Source organism: Chelonia mydas, chromosome 1 (assembly GCF_015237465.2).
Source record: "Chelonia mydas isolate rCheMyd1 chromosome 1, rCheMyd1.pri.v2, whole genome shotgun sequence".
In the NCBI taxonomy this organism is placed as follows: domain Eukaryota; kingdom Metazoa; phylum Chordata; order Testudines; family Cheloniidae; genus Chelonia; species Chelonia mydas.
This window is the reverse complement of record NC_057849.1, coordinates 2,273,964-2,292,733: the sequence shown is the minus strand read 5'-3', so window position 1 is coordinate 2,292,733 and position 18,770 is coordinate 2,273,964. Positions and strand designations below refer to the sequence as shown.

The following is an 18,770-nucleotide window of genomic DNA, read 5'->3' as shown; positions in this document are numbered from 1 at the left end:
GCTAGCTATTTCCCCTTTTTCTCATTTCTTATATATTGCTTTCCCTCGCCCCTAATTTCTATCTTCACTTTCCAAATGAACCAGGTTTTTAGATAAAGTTTTTCACCTTCTTGACTGTGGAGTTGTGACTTTTTTGCTATCTAATAATCTCTTCTTAAAGAACTCCCAATTCTTATTCCAATTTTTGGTCTATATTTTTCATCACAGCTTTGGGAAACTAGGGATTTTGAAGCACTCAGTGTCTATAGATAGTATCAGTTTGGAACTCTTCTCTATTCGTCAATTTGAATGTAATCAATTCCTTTCCTATTTCCCTCGCCTCCATCATATGCCTCCTTGTTTGTCTCTTCTCTAAACTAAACAGTCCCAGATTTTTCAGTTTGTTCCCCATTCTCATACCAGTCTCGGAAAGCCCCTTTATATTTGTTATATCCTTTATTGAGACCAGGTGACCAAAACTGAGCACATATCCAGAGCAGGTTATTCTCTATCCCATTCCTTAGGTATCCAAAGATTGTGTTTCATTTCCCCTCTGCTGAGATTGAGCAGGTGTTTCAGTTGAATTGCTATCAATTGTGCCCAGGTCTTTTCCCTGAGGTATGTACTAGATGGATATTTACCCCTGGCAGATGTCTTGACAAAGGATTGGATTTTTTTCCTCTTTTAGATTTTGAAAAACCAGATAAATGGGTAACTCCATACAACACCAATTTTCAAGCCTGGGTTTTATTGCATTAAGGAACAATGATGAATAATTAGTATCCACACTCGTGTTTCCTGCTGCTGCTTCTTAAGGATCCCCCAACCTGACAAGAAGGAATTATTGAAGCATGGAGTACCATAAAATATTGAATTGGCATTAGAAGGGTCAGTTGTTCATAATTCATTTCCCTGAATAATGAAAATATCATTCCTCAGTGTGTGAAGAGTGATCAATCTGCTTCACCCATGAGAACAGCCTCCAGTAGTACCCGTAGTGTCTCATATTAACATTGTCTCTCCAACCAGGCATTTGTACTGCGACCACCACACTAGACCCTGGGCAGGTACAGGAAGTCGAGGGAACGTACGGTACATACAGGTGATGCCCTTGTGCCTCAGAATTGGACACCTTCTCCCCTACTCCATGCCAGATTCCAACACCACTGACTTCACCAACCCCTCCACCTTCATCCTGCTGGGCATTCCTGGCCTGGAGGCGGCCCATATCTGGATCTCCATCCCCTTCTGCACCATGTATGCCATAGCCATTTTGGGGAACTTCACTATCCTGTTCATCGTGAAGACGGAGCAGAGCCTCCATGGGCCCATGTACTATTTCCTCTGCATGCTGGCTGTCACCGACCTGGTCCTGTGCATGTCCACTGTGCCCAAAATACTGAGTATCTTCTGGTTCAATTCCAGGGACATAGATTTCAGTGCCTGCCTCACCCAGATGTACTTCATTCACTGCTTCTCAGCAATGGAATCTGGGATCTTAGTGGCCTTGGCTTTGGATCGCTACGTGGCCATCTGTGATCCTCTGAGACATTTCACCATCCTCACAAATTCTGTTGTGGCCAAGATCGGCCTGGCCGCGGTGCTGCGCAGTAGCATACTTGCATTCCCCTATCCCTTCCTGGCGAGGCGGTGGCCATACTGTAGAACCAACATCATCCCCCACTCGTACTGTGAGCACATCGCTGTGGTGAATTTGGCCTGCGCCGACACCCGCCTCAGTAGTTATTATGGCCTCTTTATTCTATTCTCTGTGATCGGTCTGGATGTTTTTTTTATCACCGTATCATATATCCAGATCCTCAGGGCCATCTTCAGCCTTCCCACAAAGGATGCCCGGCTCAAGACTTTTGGAACCTGCGGATCCCACCTTTGTTGCATATTAGCTTTCTACATTCCAGAATTCTTCTCCTCCCTCACACACCGGTTTGGCCACGAAGTTCCCCTGCATTTCCTTATTCTCATTGCCAATGTGTACCTTCTGGTGCCCCCCTTGCTTCACCCCATCATCTATGGGGTGAGGACGAAACAGATCCGGGACAGGCTGCTCTGGCTCTTCACTCATAAAGGGACCTAACATTGTTCTCCTGGTACTCTGGCTCCGTGCAAAGATGGCTGGTGACGTGGTGATGGGCCATCTTCCCTGAATCACTTACTGGACAGCCAGAGAAACATCAAACCCTTTTATGACCTTACAGTGCTGTGTCAGTATGACAAACTGGGGAATCAGTCTTTGTAGATTTCACTGGTTTGCCACCTTTTTAATCGTCAGATCCTGGAACGCTGCAACCCTGCCCCTTGCCCTGGCTCTTCTGCCAAGGCTCCTTCCCTGCTGTGCCTCTTCCCCACAAAGGCCCCACCTCTGTTGATTGCTCCTCTCTTCCCCTCCTCTGGTCAGTCTCTGGATCCTTTTCACCTCCACTCTCCCCACCCCCAGGTGTAAGGGAGCCATTTCAGATTTTGGTAGGCATTGCCACTTTAACCGTCTAATTTTGCCGTAGAAGAAAAGTATCTAATTCCTATTTAAAAGGAAAAAAAAAGTAATTGAATATTAGACCCACTCAGCTCTAATACAAACATGTTCTGCCATCTTGTGGCAAATCACTTAAGGAACACCATTCGGGATTAAAATTTTAATGTATATGTGATGGGATCGGTCACAGGAATCCCCCTGTGACTGTCACCTGATCTGTTGAAATTACCTCTGAGCCAGTCTTCCCTGCCAGCTTGGGATTTCCAGAACCCTGCCTTGTTGAGCCAGACACACTAGCCTGCTGCATCCCAGATCCTGGGTCTGAGCCATGCCCCCAAAGCTGCAGGCTTAATTGAATACAGCTCATCAGGTACTCCTGTCTCCAGCACCCAGACATCCAGCTCCAATGGGATCCAAACCCCAAATAAATATGTTTCATTCTGTATAATGCTTATAAAGGGTAAATTCATAAATTGTTCACCCTCTATAACACGGATAGAGAGATATTGTCATAAACATACAGCTAAGGACACAATAAAATCCCTCCATTACCTGTAAGGGGTTAAGAAGCTCAAATAACCTGCTTGGCACCTGACAAAAAGGACCAATAAGGGAAGAAGAGCCTTTCAAATCTGTGGGGGGAGGTTTTGTTTTGTGCTCTCTTTGCTGTTCTCTCTTGGACAGAGAGGGGCAAGGGTAGGAAAAACCATCTCCTAAAACCCGACCTGAAATAAATATCCAATATTACAAAAACTGTAAGTAATATCAAGGAAATGTGTTAGCTTATCTTTTGCTTTAGCTTGTGAATTTTCCCTGTGCTAGGAGGGAGGTTTATCCCTGTTGTTTGTAACTGTAAAGTTTTGCCTAGAGGGGAATCCTCTGTGTTTTAAATCTTATTACCCTGTAAAATTACCTTCCATCCTGATTTTACAGAGGTGCTTCTTTTACTTTTTTCTTTATAATAAATTTCTGTTTTTAAGCATCTGATTGGTTTTTAGTGTCCTAAAAACCCGAGGGTCTGGTCTGTGCTCACCTTGTTTACCTATTTGGTTGGTATATTATTCTCAAACCTCCCCAGGAAAGGGGATGAAGGCACTTGCGGGGACATTTTGGGGAAACAGAAACTCCAAGTGGTCCTTTTCCTGAATCTTTCTCTAACTCATCTGGTGGTGGCAGCAATTCTGTCCAAGGACAAGAAAAAATTTGTACCTTGGGGAAGTTTTTAACCTAAGTTGGTAAAATTTATTTTAGGGGGTCTTTCATGTGGGTCCCCAGATCTGTACCCCAGAGTTCAGAGTGGGGAGGGAACCCTAACAGATATGCAGAGCTGTTTGCTCCCCCAGGTATTAATTATAGAATCATAGGATCATAGAATCATAGAATATTAGGGTTGGAAGGCACCTCAGGAGGTCATCTAGTCCAACCCCCTGCTCAAAGCAGGACCAATCCCCAATTAAATCATCCCAGCCAGGGCTTTGTCAAGCCTGACCTTAAAAACTTCTAAAGAAAGAGATTCCACCACCTCCCTAGGTAACACATTCCAGTATTTCACCACCCTCCTCGCGAAAAAGTTTTTTCTAATATCCAACCTAAACCTCCCCCACTGCAACTTGAGACCATTACTCCTTGTCCTGTCCTCTTCTACCACTGAGAATAGTCTAGATCCATCCTCTCTGGAACCACCTCTCAGGTAGTTGAAAGCAGCTATCAAATCCCCCCTCTTTCTTCTCTTCCACAGACTAAACAATCCCAGTTCCCTCAGCCTCTCCTCAGAAGTCATGTGTTCCAGACCCCTAATCATTTTTGTTGCCCTCCGCTGGACGTTTTCCAATTTTACCACCTCCTTCTTGTAGTGTGGGGCCCAAAACTGGACACAGTACTCCAGATGAGGCCTCACCAATGTCGAACAGAGGGGAACGATCACGTCCCTCGATCTGCTGGCAGTGCCCCTATTTATACATCCCAAAATGCCATTGGCCTTCTTGGCAACAAGGGCACGCTGTTGACTCATATCCAGCTTCTCGGCCACTGTAACCCCTACGTCCTTTTCTGCAGAGCTGCTGCAGAGCCATTCGGTCCCTAGTCTGTAGCGGTCCATGGGATTCTTCTGTCCTAAGTGCAGGACTCTGCACTTGTCCTTGTTGAACCTCATCAGATTTCTTTTGGCCCAATCCTCTAATTTGTCTAGGTCACTCTGTATCCTATCCCTACCCTCCAGCGTATCTACCTCTCCTTCCAGTTTAGTGTCATCTGCAAATTTGCTGATGGTGCAATCCACGCCATCCTCCAGATCATTAATGAAGATATTGAACAAAACTGACCCCAGGACCGACCCTTGGGGCACTCCACTTGACACCGGCTGCCAACTAGACATGGAGCCATTGATCACTACCCGTTGAGACCGACAATCTAGCCAGCTTTCTATCCACCTTATAGTCCATTCATCCAGCTCATACTTCTTTTACTTGCTGGCAAGAATACTGTGGGAGACAGTGTCAAAAGCTTTGTTAAAGTCAAGGAACAACACGTCCACTGCTTTCCCCTCATCCACAGAGCCAGTTTTCTCATCATAGAAGGCAATTAGATTAGTCGGGCATAACTTGCCCTTGGTGAATCCATGCTGACTGTTCCTGATCACTTTCCTCTCCTCTAAGTGCTTCAGAATTGATTCCTTGAGGACCTGCTCCATGATTTTCCCAGGTACTGAGGTGAGGCTGACTGGCCTATAGTTCCCAGGATCCTCCTTCTTCCCTTTTTTAAAGATTGGGACAACATTAGCTTTTTTCCAGTGGTCCGGGACTTCCCTAGATCGCCATGAATTTTCAAAGATAATGGCCAATGGCTCTGCAATCACATCCGCCAACTCCTTTAGCACTCTCAGATGCAGCGCATCCAGCCCCATGGATTTGTGCTCTTCCAGCTTTTCTAAATAGTCCCGAACCACTTCTTTCTCCACAGAGGGCTGGTCACCTCCTCCCCATGCTGTGCTGCCCAGTGCAGCAGTCTGGTAACTGACCATTTTTGTGAAGACAGAGGCAAAAAAAGCATTGAGTACATTAGCTTTTTCCACATCCACTGTCACTCTGTTGCTGGCACAGAGTGCCCGAGGCAAGCAACAGCTGGGTTCGTTGTCCGGTGTGCGTCGCGCCAATGACCACAATGGGGTGGAGAAGCAGAGAGATTTATTTGAAGCTTCAAATAGGGCGCAGGGAGACTGAGCTGTCTCAAATCCTGCAGCAGAGCAGCAGATTCCAGTATACATTTTATACCTTTGCCTACTTCACTACGCAAGCTTATGCAACCAATTACCTGTTGCCCCGTACAATACCGTAGCCAATCAGCTAAAGCAGCCAGTTGTGTTTTTCCTCAGTAGCATTGCCCGAGCCTTGCCTTATTTGGGTCTATTTGTTACTGGTTTTTGCTAAACATTTCTGCTTTATCTATCTGTTTCCCAGGCCGAAGCTGGCCTTGGCTGGCGAGCCGTGTGCAAACCTGTCTGTTTGTGTACTAGCTTCCTCATAGTTATGCAGGGTCACAGAAAGTTCAAGGAGCAGAGGGGCCTCAGTTTATCTGGGCCTAGAGCAAGAGGGCTTCATCAACACTCGTGGTCTTCCACCCTCGCAAGTTACCTAGTGTAGGGCCCAGTGTCACCAACAACTCGGTTGCCACCCTCATTTAGTAAGGAACCCACACTTTCCTTGAAATTCTTCTTGTTGCTAACATACCTGAAGAAACCCTTCTTCTTACTCTTAACATCTCTTGCTAGCTGTAACTCCAGGTGTGATTTGGCCTTCCTGATTTCACTCCTGCATGCCCGAGCAGTATTTTTATACTCTTCTCTGGTCATTTGTCCAATCTTCCACTTCTTGTAAGCTTCTTTTTTGTGTTCAAGATCAGCAAGGATTTCACTGTTAAGCCAAGCTGGTCGCCTGCCATATTTACTATTCTTTCTACACATGGGGATGGTTTGTCCCTGTAACCTCAATAAGGATTCTTTAAAATACAGCCAGCTCTCCTGGACTCCTTTCCCCCTCATGTTATTCTCCCAGGGGATCCTGCCCATCATTTCCCTGAGGTTGTCAAAGTCTGCTTTTCTGAAGTCCAGGGTCCATATTCTGCTGCTTTCCTTTCTTCCTTGTGTCAGGATCCTGAACTCGACCATCTCATGGTCACTGCCTCCCAGGTTCCCATCCACTTTTGCTTCCCAGTTTGTGAACAGCAGGTCAAGAAGAGCTCTGCCCCTAGCTGGTTCCTTGAGCACTTGCACCAGGAAATTGTCCCCTACACTTTCTGAAAACTTCCTGGATTGCCTGTGCACCACTGTATTGCTCTCCCAGCAGATATCAGGGTGATTGAAGTCTCCCATGAGAACCAGGGCCTGTGATCTAGTAACTTCTGTGAGTTGCCGGAAGAAAGCCTCTTCCACCTCATCCCCCCTGGTCCGGTGGCCTATAACAGACTCCCACCATGACAGCACCCTTGTTGCTCATGCTTCTAAACTTAACCACTTACTCTGGGTTTGTTAATAAACAAAAATGATTTTATTAAGTATAAAAAGTAGGATTTAAGTGGTTTCAAATAATTAGAGACAGAACAAAGTTAGTCACAAAACCAAAATAAAGCAAAAATATGCAGGTCTAAGACTAATATGTTAAGAAACTGATTACAGGAAATATCTCACCCTCAAAGATGTTCCAGTCAGTTTCTTTCACAGACCGGCCTCCTTCCTAGTCTGGCCTCAATCCTCTCCCTGGTACAGTCTTTGTTAGATCCAGCAGACATCTCAGGTGGTAAGCAAGAGTTTTGTCATGACTGGTGCCCTCCTTTGTTCTGTTCCATCCCCTTTTACAGCTTTGGTTCAAGCTGGGAATCTTCTGTCTCTGCTTGTCCCCACCCCCGCCTCATCAATGGAAAAGTACAAGAATTAAGATGGATTTCTGTATCATGTGACATGGGCACATGTCACTGTAAGACTCCTAGTCTCCATTCTTCCTGGGTTGGCCCACAGGTACACAGGAAGGTTTGCAGGTTAATAAATTATTTATAACCAGTTGTCTGGGTCAATGGGAGCCATCAAGATTCTAAACCACTATTAATGGCCCACACTTTGAATAATTACAATAGGACCTCAGAGTTATAATTCATATTTCTAGCTTCAGATACAAGAATGATACATAGAAACTGGATGCAAATATTCAGTAGGTTATAACCTTTGTTATGATACCTTCCAAGGGACCTTTTTCATAAAGCATATTCCAGTTACATCATATTCACATTCATAAGCATATTTCCATAAAACATATGGAGTGCAACGTCACAGTATATTCTTACTTTGTTATTAACTCTGCGGATAGAGAGACCCCATAAGGCTTCCTGATTTCTATCTCAGCGTTGGGAGAAGAGTGGAGTCTAGTGAGTTACAGCAGGGGTCAAATACATATGGGCTCTATATAAGCAAGCTATACTCGGTAAAGACAATAGTCCATCCAGTCCAGGACCCTGTCTTCTGACTGTCACCAATGCTTCAGAGGGAATGAGCAGAACAGGTAATCATCAAGTGATTCATGCCGTGTCACCCACTCCCAGATTCGGGCAAACAGAGGCTAGGGGCCCCATCCCTGCCCATCATGGCTAATAGCCATTGATTGACCTATCCTCCATGAATTTACCTAATTTGTCTTGGAACTGTATTTTTCTTTTGGCCTGAATAACATCCTCTGGCAAACAGTTCCACAGGTTGACTGTGAATAAATAATTATTTTTCTTTGCTTTATATCTGTTCCCTATTAATTTCATTGGGTGACACCTAGTTCTTGTGTTATTTGAAGGAGTACATAACATTTATTTACTCAATTTCTCCACACCTGTCATGATTTTATAGATCTCTCTCATGCCCCCCTGAGTCATCTCTTTTCCAAGCTGAAATGTCCCATTCTTTTTCACCTCTCCTCCTATGTTTAATACCCCTAATCCTTTATGTTGCCCTTCTCTGTACCTTGTTCAATTCCAACATATCCTTTTTGAGATGGGTGACCACATCTGCATTCAGTATTCAATATGTGGGCATTGCATGGATTTCTATAGAGGCAATAAGATAGTTTATGTCTTATTATCTATCCTTTACCAGCATTGTGTTCACTTTTTTGAATGCCACGGCACATTGAGCAGATATTTTAACCCTATTAATTGACATTTGATTGTATCAACCATCTGTATCCTTATTTCGTTGGGATTTTCCGCTACTCTTCACTCACCCTCTTTGTACTAAGGGGCAGGTGGCATCTCTCTATGTATAAATTGGTCATTGAAGGCTATCAGCCCTAATGAGTTCTCGCCCGGACAGAAGAAGGGAGTAACTGCATTCTAGATAAAAAACAGTTTTCTGCAGCTTCTCTGCAGAGGGGTGGGTGCGGAAGGAATGGAACCTCACCAGAACAGGAACAAAGAGAGCAGGTTTTGGTCCAGTCCTTTAAAACCACTGAGACTGGATGAGCCAGAGGAAGCTGGGATAGGACAGAGGCACAAGGGCAGGAGAGGGGAGTCTGGTAGCAGGGCAATGGCTGCAGCAGAGAGACAGACTCTACCTGGAGGAGAAGTCGGGGGTGCAGGAGTTGGATCTTGAGCACCCTAGACTAAGGGCTCTGACCAAATCCCAGTGTAGGCTGCAGGGTAATGTTGAAAAAAAAATTAATTGCTTGACAGCCCTAGTAAACAGTGAGCTGGCAAAATTTGCAGATGATACAAAACTGTTCAAGACAGTTAAGTCCCAGGCAGACTGAGAAGAGCTACCAAAGGATCTCTCAAAACTGGGTGACTGGGCAACAAAATGACAGGTAAAATTCAGTGTTGACAAATGCAAAGTAATGCATATTGGAAAACATACACCCAACTATACATAGAGAATGATAGGGTCTAAATTAGCTGTTACCTTTCAAGAAAGATCTTGACGTCACTGTGGCTAGTTCGCCAAAAACATCCACTCGATGTGCAGCGGCAGTCATGAAAGCCAACAGAATGTTGGGAATCATTAGGAAAGGGAGCGATAATAAGAGGGAAAATATATTGCCTCTAGCTATACCCAGGGTATGCCCATATATTGAATACTGCCTGCAGATCTGGTTGCCTCATCTCAAAAAAGATATATTAGAATTTCAAAAGATACAAAAAAGGACAACAGAAATGATTAGGGCTATCAAACAATTTCTGTATGAGTAGAGATGAAAAAGACTGGGCGTTGTCAGACTGGAAAACAGATGAGTAAGGGGAGGTATGAGAGAGGTCTATAAAATCATGAAAGGTTTAAACAAAATGAATAAGGGAGTGTTATTTACTCCTCCTCATAACACAAGAACTAGGTGTCACCCAATGAAATTAATAGGTAGCTGGTTTAAAAGAAATGAAAGGAAGTATTTTTTCACACAGATCACAGTCAATCTCTGGAACTCTTTGCCACAGGATGTTGTGAAGGCCAAGACTATAACAAGGTTCCAAAAAGAACTCGACATATTAATGGTCCATTAATGGCTATTAGCCAGGATGGGCAGAGGTGTTTTCCCTAGCCTCTGTTTGCAAAAAGTGGGATTGGGTGCTGGCAGATGGATCACTTGATCATTACCTGTTCTGTTCATTCCCTCCATGGCACCCGGAATTGGCCACTGTTAGAAGACAGGATACTGGGGTAAATAGATATTTGGTATGATCCAGTATGATCATTCTCATGGTCACTGAGGTAGGAAATAGTGTGCAGGTGTTGTATTGTGCTCACCTAGATGTGGGTGTCTCTTGTTCTCCGTAAAATAGAAGAATTTTTTTAGCAGTCTGTGACTGGGGTTCCAGGTGGGCCCACAGTGAGATCGGTACATTAGGGAAAACACCAAAGAATGGAGCTGACTCAAATGGGTGGTTATTCAAACAGTTGGTTTCACTGAGCCAGCAACAAAACAGCTTTCACAATGCTTTACTGATTACACAGAAGACAAAATACAGTTCGCTTGCAACAACCCAGCCTTCGGTTTCCACCAAAATAGAAAAGTCAAGTATGATGATGATTATATCAAGCAGAGTGTCCCAGGGTCAGTGCTGGGGCTTGTTTTGTTCATCTTCACCAATGATCTGGATAATGGGATTGATTTCACCATCCGCACGTTTGTGGACAACACTAATCTGTGGGGAGAGGTAGGGATGGGGGTAGGGATAGGTCCAGAGTGACCTAGATACATTGGAGGATTGGGACAAAAGAAATCTGATGATGTTCAACAAGGACAATGCAGAGTCCTGTATGCATTGCTACAGGCTGTGGACCAACTGGGTAAGTGGCACTTCTGCAGAAACCAATCTGGGGAGTACAGTAAATGAGAAGCTGGACATAAGTCAGCAGTGTGCCCTTGTTGCCAAGAAGGCTAATGGCATATTGAGCTGCATTAGTAGAAGCATTGCCAGTTGATCGAAGCAAGTGATTATTCCCCTCTATTCAGCCCTGGTGAGGCCACATCTGGAGTATTGCATCCAGTTTTGGTCCCTGCACTACAGAAGGGATGTGAACCAATTGGAGACAGTCCATCGGAAGGCAACAAAAATGATTAGAGGGTTGGGGCACATGATTTACAAGGAGAAGCTGAGGGAACTGGGGTTATTTGGTCTGCAGAAGAGAAGAGTGAGGGGGATTTGATAGCAGCCTTCAACTACCTGAAGGGGGTTTCCAAACAGGATGGAGCTCGGCTGTTCTCAGTGGTGGCAGATGACAGAACAAGAAGCAATGATGTCAAGTTGCTGTGGGGGAGGTCTAGGTTGGATGTTAGGAGAAACTATTTCACTGGGAGGGTGTTCAAGTACTGGGATGGGTTACCTAGGGTAGTGGTGGAATCTCTATCATTAGAGGTTTATAAGACACAGCTCGAGAAAGTCCTGGCTGGGATGATTTAGGTAGAGTTGGTCCTGCTTCGAGCACTAGTTGGACAAGATGATACCATTTGATAGATATATTGCTGTGACACTATGTACCCCAAAACAATTTACTGGCACCTCCATAAACACTGTTATGTAATTGCAACAATTCATGTACTAAATATGTCCTATGAGGTGTCAATGGAAAAGTTATGGTTTGCTGAATATGACCATCATATTTGTATGCATGTCTCATTTTTGGATTTGAAATGACCTATGTACCTACATTTCAAATGTGTTTGTTCCTGTGGTCATTCCCAAAATGTAGTTTACATTCAGTCTAGCCAGCACATTGTGAATGGATTATTCAAATTCATGCCCCATTAATGAGCACTATGGGCCATGGACCAGAATATGGATAATAACCCCTGCTATGACTCACTGAAGCATGCAAGGGCATGTAACCAACTCAGATGATTCTGGACTCAATCTTGTGCCTGTACGTTTCCATTAACTGCTGTGGGCTTTATTTTGAAAAATGAGGTTCCATCCACATGGCAGAAGCTGTGAAAGGGAAAGTGACATCACCACTTGGTCTCACTCCCTGCCCCCCCCAACTGAACACCTGAAAGCATGGCTACAGGGAAAAGACTGTGACCGGGCAGGTGGTCCCAGGCTGGAAAGAAGAAATCCCGGCCCATGTATGGAGGATTGGGGAACTGTTTCTACCATCAGGGTGAGACACTCATTGATTCAAATCCTGTCTAGTTTATAGAACTCAGTTTGCAATTTTGCTTTATTTCTTAGGTAATCTTCTTTGATTTGAACACTTATTACTTGTAGTTAATAAATCTGTTTTATGTTTTTAACCTAAACCAGTGTGTTGTTTGAAGTGTAAAGGGAAATCTGCACAGGATCAGGGGCTGGTGCATTGTCCTCTCCACATTGAGGAAGGGGCAGATGAGTAATAAACTTACCGTTCAGGCTTATGAGCAGGACAAGACAGTCAGCTCTGTGTCCTAGGCTGGTGAACTGGGGGTACTTGGCTGGAGCTTTGCTACAGGATTCACGGGTTGCTGGTGAAAGCATTCATGTAACTCAACTGGATGTGTCCCTGCCTGTGAACGTTTTTGTAAGTGCAGGACCTGTAGGTGACTGAAGCTTCTCACAGCCTGAGAGGGGACGGGGCCCGGACTGATATGCTAGAGGGATCAGCAGTGCCCCAGTTCCAGATTGCATCCTGAGGAAGTCCATCACAGTGGCATTACAAGCAGTGTGAAATGCACACCTTGTTGTTCTGAGTGAAATTTGAACTTCATACACTTGTGCAGAGTTTTTAAGCATGGTGGCTGGAGATCAAATAGGTCACCATTGTTTTTATTTTCTGTTTCCTTATTTCAGAAAGGAAAGTAGGGACAGAAAAAGCAACAAGATGAGAGAAAGCAGCAAACAATTTCAAAACTGGAGCTATTCAAATTGCAGGCAGCAGAAAAAGAAAAAAGCACATAGGTGAATTTTTAAGCTAAAGAAGACAGAGACTGCCAGAGAGGAGGCTGAAAAGAGTAGGTCTAGGGAACCAAAATAACAAAAAATTGAGGAGAAAGAGGGAGAGCAGAAACACCAGTTGGACTTCCTGGACAAGCAGAACCAGAACCAGAACCCTCCACAAATTCCCAACTCTCCAAAAATCCACAAATTGGAACAGTTGTGTCCTGCATACAATGAGGCCATTGATATTGCTGAATAATTCACTATCTTTGAGAGGCTATGTGTGCTTCTTGATGACCAGAAGATGAACACTTTAGTTGCAAAGTTAACTGGTAAAGTTCTGTATACACTCAATAAAATGCCAATTGAGAATGCTTTAGATTATTGTAAATTCAAAGAAATGGTTTTGGAACAATTTCAGATTACCCCTGAAACATAAGGAGTGAGATTTGGGTATCTTAAGAGGGGTGCTGATATGAGTACTGTGGAATATGGTAAAAAAAGAGAAAGATTTAATGGGAAAGCGGGCAAGGGGCAAAGATGTTACAAGCTTTGAAGGAATGTTTGAACTTTTTTCCTAATATCGAAACTAGAATTCTCCCACTGCCACAAGTGATTCCCACAACTGATTCCCACAAGTGATTCAGGAAAGGGGCCCACAAGTGATTCCCACAAGTGATTCAGGGAAGGGGGCCCACAAGTGATTCCCACAAGTGATTCAGGGAAGGGGGCCCAGCACCATATCACCAGCCAGCTCTACACAGAGCTCAGCCTGAGACCCCTATCACCAGGAGAAAACTTTGAGATCCCTTTATGAGGAAAGAGCTGGAGCAGCCTTTCCCGGATCTGTTTGGTCCTCACACCATAGATGATAGGGTGTAACAAGGGGGGCATCAAAAGGTACACATTGGCCATGAGAATGAGGAAATGCAGGGGCACATTGTGGCCAAACCGATGTGTGATGGAAGAGAAGAAATCTGGAATGTAAAAAACCAAGATGGCACAAAGGTGGGAGCCGCAGGTCCCAAAAGTCTTGAGTCGGGCATCCTTTGTGGGGAGGCTGAAGATGGCCCTGAGGATCTGGATATATGACACGGTGATAAAAAAAACATCCAGACCGATCACAGAGAATAGAATAAAGAGGCCATAATAACTACTGAGGCGGGTGTCGGCGCAGGCCAAATTCACCACAGCTATGTGCTCACAGTACGAGTGGGGGATGATGTTGGTTCTACAGTATGGCCACCGCCTTGCCAGGAAGGGATAGGGGAATGCAAGTATGCTACTGCGCAGCACCGCGGCCAGGCCGATCTTGGCCACAACAGAATTTGTGAGGATGGTGGAATGTCTCAGGGGATGGCAGATGGCCACATAGCGATCCAAAGCCAAGGCCACTAAGATCCCAGACTCCATTGCCGAGAAACAGTGAATGGAGTACATCTGGGTGAGGCAGGCACTGAAATCTATCTCAGTGGAATTGAACCAGAAGATGTTCAACACTTTGGGCATGGTGGACGTGGACAGGACCAGGTCGGTGACGGCCAGCATGCAGAGGAAATAGTACATGGGCCCATGGAGGATCGGTTCCATCTTCACGATGAACAAGATGCTGACGTTTCCCAAGATGGCTATGGTGTATATGGTGCAGAAGGGGATGGAGATCCAGACATGAGCAGCCTCCAGGCCAGGAATGCCCATCAGGATGAAGGTGGAGGGGTTGGTGAAGTCAGTTGTGTTGGAATCTGACATGGAGTAGGGGAGAAGGTGTCCAACTCTGAGGCAGAATGGTGTCTCCTGCATACACTGTAGTTTCCTGTAACTTCTTGTATGTCCCCAGGGTGCAAGGTGACGGTCGCTTTACAAATGCCTAGATGGAGAGACAATGTTAATATGAGACACTACATACACTAGTGGAGACTGTTCTTGTGAGTGAAGTAGATTGATTGCTCTTCATACACTGAGAAATGACATTCTTATTATTTAAATAAATGAATTTTGAACAACTGACCCTTCTTATGCCAATTCAATATATTATGATGCTCCATGCATCAATAATTCTTACATGTCTTAGTGGGGAAACCTTAAGAGGCACCAACAGGAAACACGAGTGTGAATACTGGCTATCAATCATTGTTCCTTAACACAATGAAAGCCAGGCTAGAGAATCCATTTAGGGAGTTCCCATTTTTCATCTGGTTGCTTAAAATATGAGAGTAGAGAAAACCCCAAACCTTTGCCAAGACATGCCAGGGGAAACATCCCAACTAGAAAACACCTCAGAGAAAGGGCCTGGGCACCACTGATAACAGCTCCGGAGAAACACCCGCTCATTCACAGCAGTAGCAAAATAAAAACAATATCTGGATGCCTTTGGAATGGAATGGAAACTAACCTGCTCTGGATATGTGCGCAGTTTTGTTACCTGGTCTCTATAAATGATCTAGCAAATAAAAAGGGGATTTCCAAGACAGGCTCTGAAAATGGGGAGGCTGGCATATGTTGACAGAGTGAAAAGTCTGAGGCTGTTTAGAGAAGAGACAAACAAGGGGGACATATAATAGAGGACAGCAAAATAAAGAACGGAACTGATTACATTCAAATGGAGAAACAGAGAAGAACACCAAACCAGTACTTTCTATAGACACTTAGTGCTTTTAAAGTGCTAATTCCCCAAAGCTGAGGAAAACTCTCATCAAAACTGATTGGAAGGAAATAATTAGACAAAAAATGGGAATGCAAATTGAGAGTGTTTTTTAAAAAGAGATCATGAGATAGCAAGAAAGGCATGATTGCGCCGTCAAGATGCTAAAAACCTTTGGCTAAAAAGCCAGTCCAGCTGCAAAGTGAAGGCAGTAATTAGGGTGGGGAAGATATATGTATATCAATGGGAAAAAGGGAAAATAGCCAGCAACACATAACAGAAATTATGAAAACTGATAAGGGACACTGAAGACATCAGGGGAAAATCCAAAGTTGGCAGGCTGAGGATTACAAAAAAGAGGTTATTAAGTACATTAAGAACAAAAGGAATCCTAGAAAAGTTTTAGGGAAATTCCTCTGTTACATTTAAAGTATTAAAAAAAATTAAGGTACTATTTAAAAAAAAGATTTGCGAAGGTTAGGAAGCAATGGAAAAGCTGGTATGGAATTAGTTCAAGAAAAAAATTTGATAATATAAGTAATGCCATTCAACAACATGGTTTATGCAGACCCAGTCTCGTCAAATAAACCTGATTTCATCCCTTTAATAGAGTACACATTTGGCTGAGCAAGGGAACCATGCAGATGTAATCAGCTTTGATTTTCCTGAGGCATTTGATATATCAGGGAAAACTCTGAGATAAAATAATTAACACTCTACAATATCAGTCGTGCACAAATAAAATAGACTAAAACTGGTGAACTGACAGATCTCAGAAATCAATTGTTAATCGGCCATTGTCAGTGAACGGGGCTGTTTCTAGTGGCGTTCTGAAGGGATCAGTTCTGGGCCCGATGCTAGTCAGATTTTCATCAATGATCTGAGAGGACACAGAAAATCACTGCAGATAAAATGTTCAGACGACCCAAAGATTGGCAGCGTGGTGAAACGAGGAGGACAGGGCAGGCATACCGACTGATCTGGAGCATTGGTAAGAGTGTCCCATGCAAACGCAATGTTTTAATACAGTCAGATGCAAACGTATCCTCTCGTAACAGGCAACGCAGGCCTGACCCACAGTCTTGGACGCTGTATTATGCAATGCAAGGATCCTGAACAGGATTTAGACGTCACTGTGTAAAACCAGCCCATTGTGAGCTCCCAGTGTGACGCTGTGGCCAAAAGGGCTGATACGATCCTTGGATGCATAAACAGGGGAGGGTGATTTGGAGAAGGGGAAGGATTTTACCTCTGCTCAGGGCATTGGTGAAACCACATGCACCAATCTCTGAGGTCCACATTTTAAAAGGATGTGGAAAAATTGGAGAGGGTGTCGAAAAGAGCCACAAAAATGATTGGAGGCTGGAGAAAAAGCTGGACCATGAGAAACTTGAAGGATTTCATCTATTTAACTTATCAAAAAAAACTGATCAAGCAGACACTTTCATGGGGAGATAACCGTGGGCACTGATGCACTCTGTAGTCTAGAGGCGAAAGGCAAAGCAAGGCCCAAGGGGTAGAAGCAGAACGCAGACAAATTCCAGCTGGAAATAATGGCCAAATGTTCAGCGCTGAGGGTGGTTAACTGCTGGAACAAACTGTGAAGTGAAGTGGTGGATTCTCCAACTCTCCATGTCGGCAGATCCAGACTGAATTTTTTGCAAAATCTGCCTGCAGGCTTGTCTACAATTAAAACGCTATAGCAGAGCTGACTTAGTGTTTCTGTGTAGACACTACTTACACTAAAGGCAGGACTCCTTCCAGCAGCATAGGTAGTCCACCTCCCCAAGAAGTGCTAGCTAGGTGGACGGAAGAATTCTTAAGTCTACCTCTTCATGTCTACACCGTGGTTAGATTGATGTTTCTCTCAGGTGTTTGACTTTTTGAGAGGAGGGATAGCTCAGTAGTTTGAGCCTTGGCCTGCTAAACCCAGGGTTGTGAGTTCAATCTTTGAGGGGGCCATTTAGGGATCTGGGGAAAAAAATGGGGATTGGTCCTGCTTTGAGCAGCAGGTTGGACTAGATGACCTCCAGAGGTCCCTTCCAACCCTGCTAGTCTATTTTTTTTCGTTTGTTTCAAAATAGGCAAATGCAACATCAGGTTGTATTAGCAGAGGCATAGCATTCAAGTCACGGTATGTGATAGTATTCCTCTACAAAGCACTGGTTTGGCCTTAGCTGGAGTACTGTCTCCAATTATGGTCACCAATGGATGGAAAGGATCCAGAGGTGAGTGACAAAGATGAGTAAAGGGATAGAACACAAGCCATGCGACCAAAGGCTGAAGGAACGGGGTATGTTCAGTTTGGAAAAGACGATATTAAGGGGGGACATGTTAGCGTTCTTCAAATACTTGAAAGGCTGCCATAAAAAGGTGGAAGAAACTTATTCTGTCTTATCACAGAGAGGCAGGAGAAGAGGCGATGGGTTCAAACTTCCAGTATAACAGAATTAAATTAAATTTCAGGAAAAACTTCCTAACTGTAAGAAGAGGAGGACTGTGGATATCCCTTAGTCTTCAATGACTCAGACACACTTTAATAGGAAGACCTCATTTTCAGTTGCTTGGAAGTTTGCCAAATTGTAGGTGTTTGGACTGAAATTTCCCATGCTGGGGGTCTGCTTCCAGCTGAATTGTCTTTTGAAAGTTTATTTCATAACAGTTCAGCCAATTTCTTTAATGAAGCTGGGAGAAAATATGTCTTACCCATGTTGAAAAATTCTGTATAATTGTTCAGTGAGGAGCCCTAGCAGCTCCATGCATTCCAGCTGATAAAATTCAGGTAACAGCCCCTAATTCACAGTCAGACCCTTAAGTGGAAGAGGTGTTGACAGTGTCTGTGCATTAACACACAGATGGCCCCTGAACTCTTTACTGAGTTCATATTCCACGGGGAGTTTTGCCTTAGTGGGGTCTGAGCAAAGTATGTGTCCCAGCCTCAGAATTTGGCCTTGTATTGTATATCTCTTAAAACCTTTCATCCTGAAGGATCCCCTCTGCCACTGAAATGCAGCCACTTCAGAGCTGCAGGCCATGAGCAGGGATGGGCATAGAGAAAAGTGACATTTTGGCCAGTGATACTGGAGCAAATTCATCATCTGTGGCAAGGACCCTTGGATGTTCAACTGCTGTGCAGATTGGAAAGGACCCCAGACTTGCTCTCTAGCCCATCGTTCCCATGTTGTCCTGGGTTTGTCGTACAGGTGAGCTTCTCAGCAAAAGATGCATACCTGTGAATTCGGAGACGGAAGCGTCTTCCCTGGGAATCGGTCTCAGGTAGCCGTGTCT

The 18,770-nt window shown here is 44.3% G+C and overlaps 2 protein-coding genes across 2 annotated transcripts; one reads left to right on the top strand and one right to left on the bottom strand.

The window, feature by feature from the left end:
* Nucleotides 1-1,123: 1,123 nt before the first annotated feature.
* On the top strand, nt 1,124-2,074 carry LOC102947934 (olfactory receptor 52R1-like). The gene has a single exon (XM_027832052.2). The coding sequence runs from the start codon at nt 1,127-1,129 to the stop codon at nt 2,072-2,074; it is 948 nt and encodes a 315-aa protein (XP_027687853.2). The 5' UTR covers nt 1,124-1,126.
* Nucleotides 2,075-13,597: 11,523 nt separating this feature from the next.
* On the bottom strand, nt 13,598-14,590 carry LOC102947713 (olfactory receptor 52M1). The gene has a single exon (XM_007069929.3). The coding sequence runs from the start codon at nt 14,588-14,590 to the stop codon at nt 13,598-13,600; it is 993 nt and encodes a 330-aa protein (XP_007069991.2).
* Between the last annotated feature and the right edge of the window lie 4,180 nt (nt 14,591-18,770).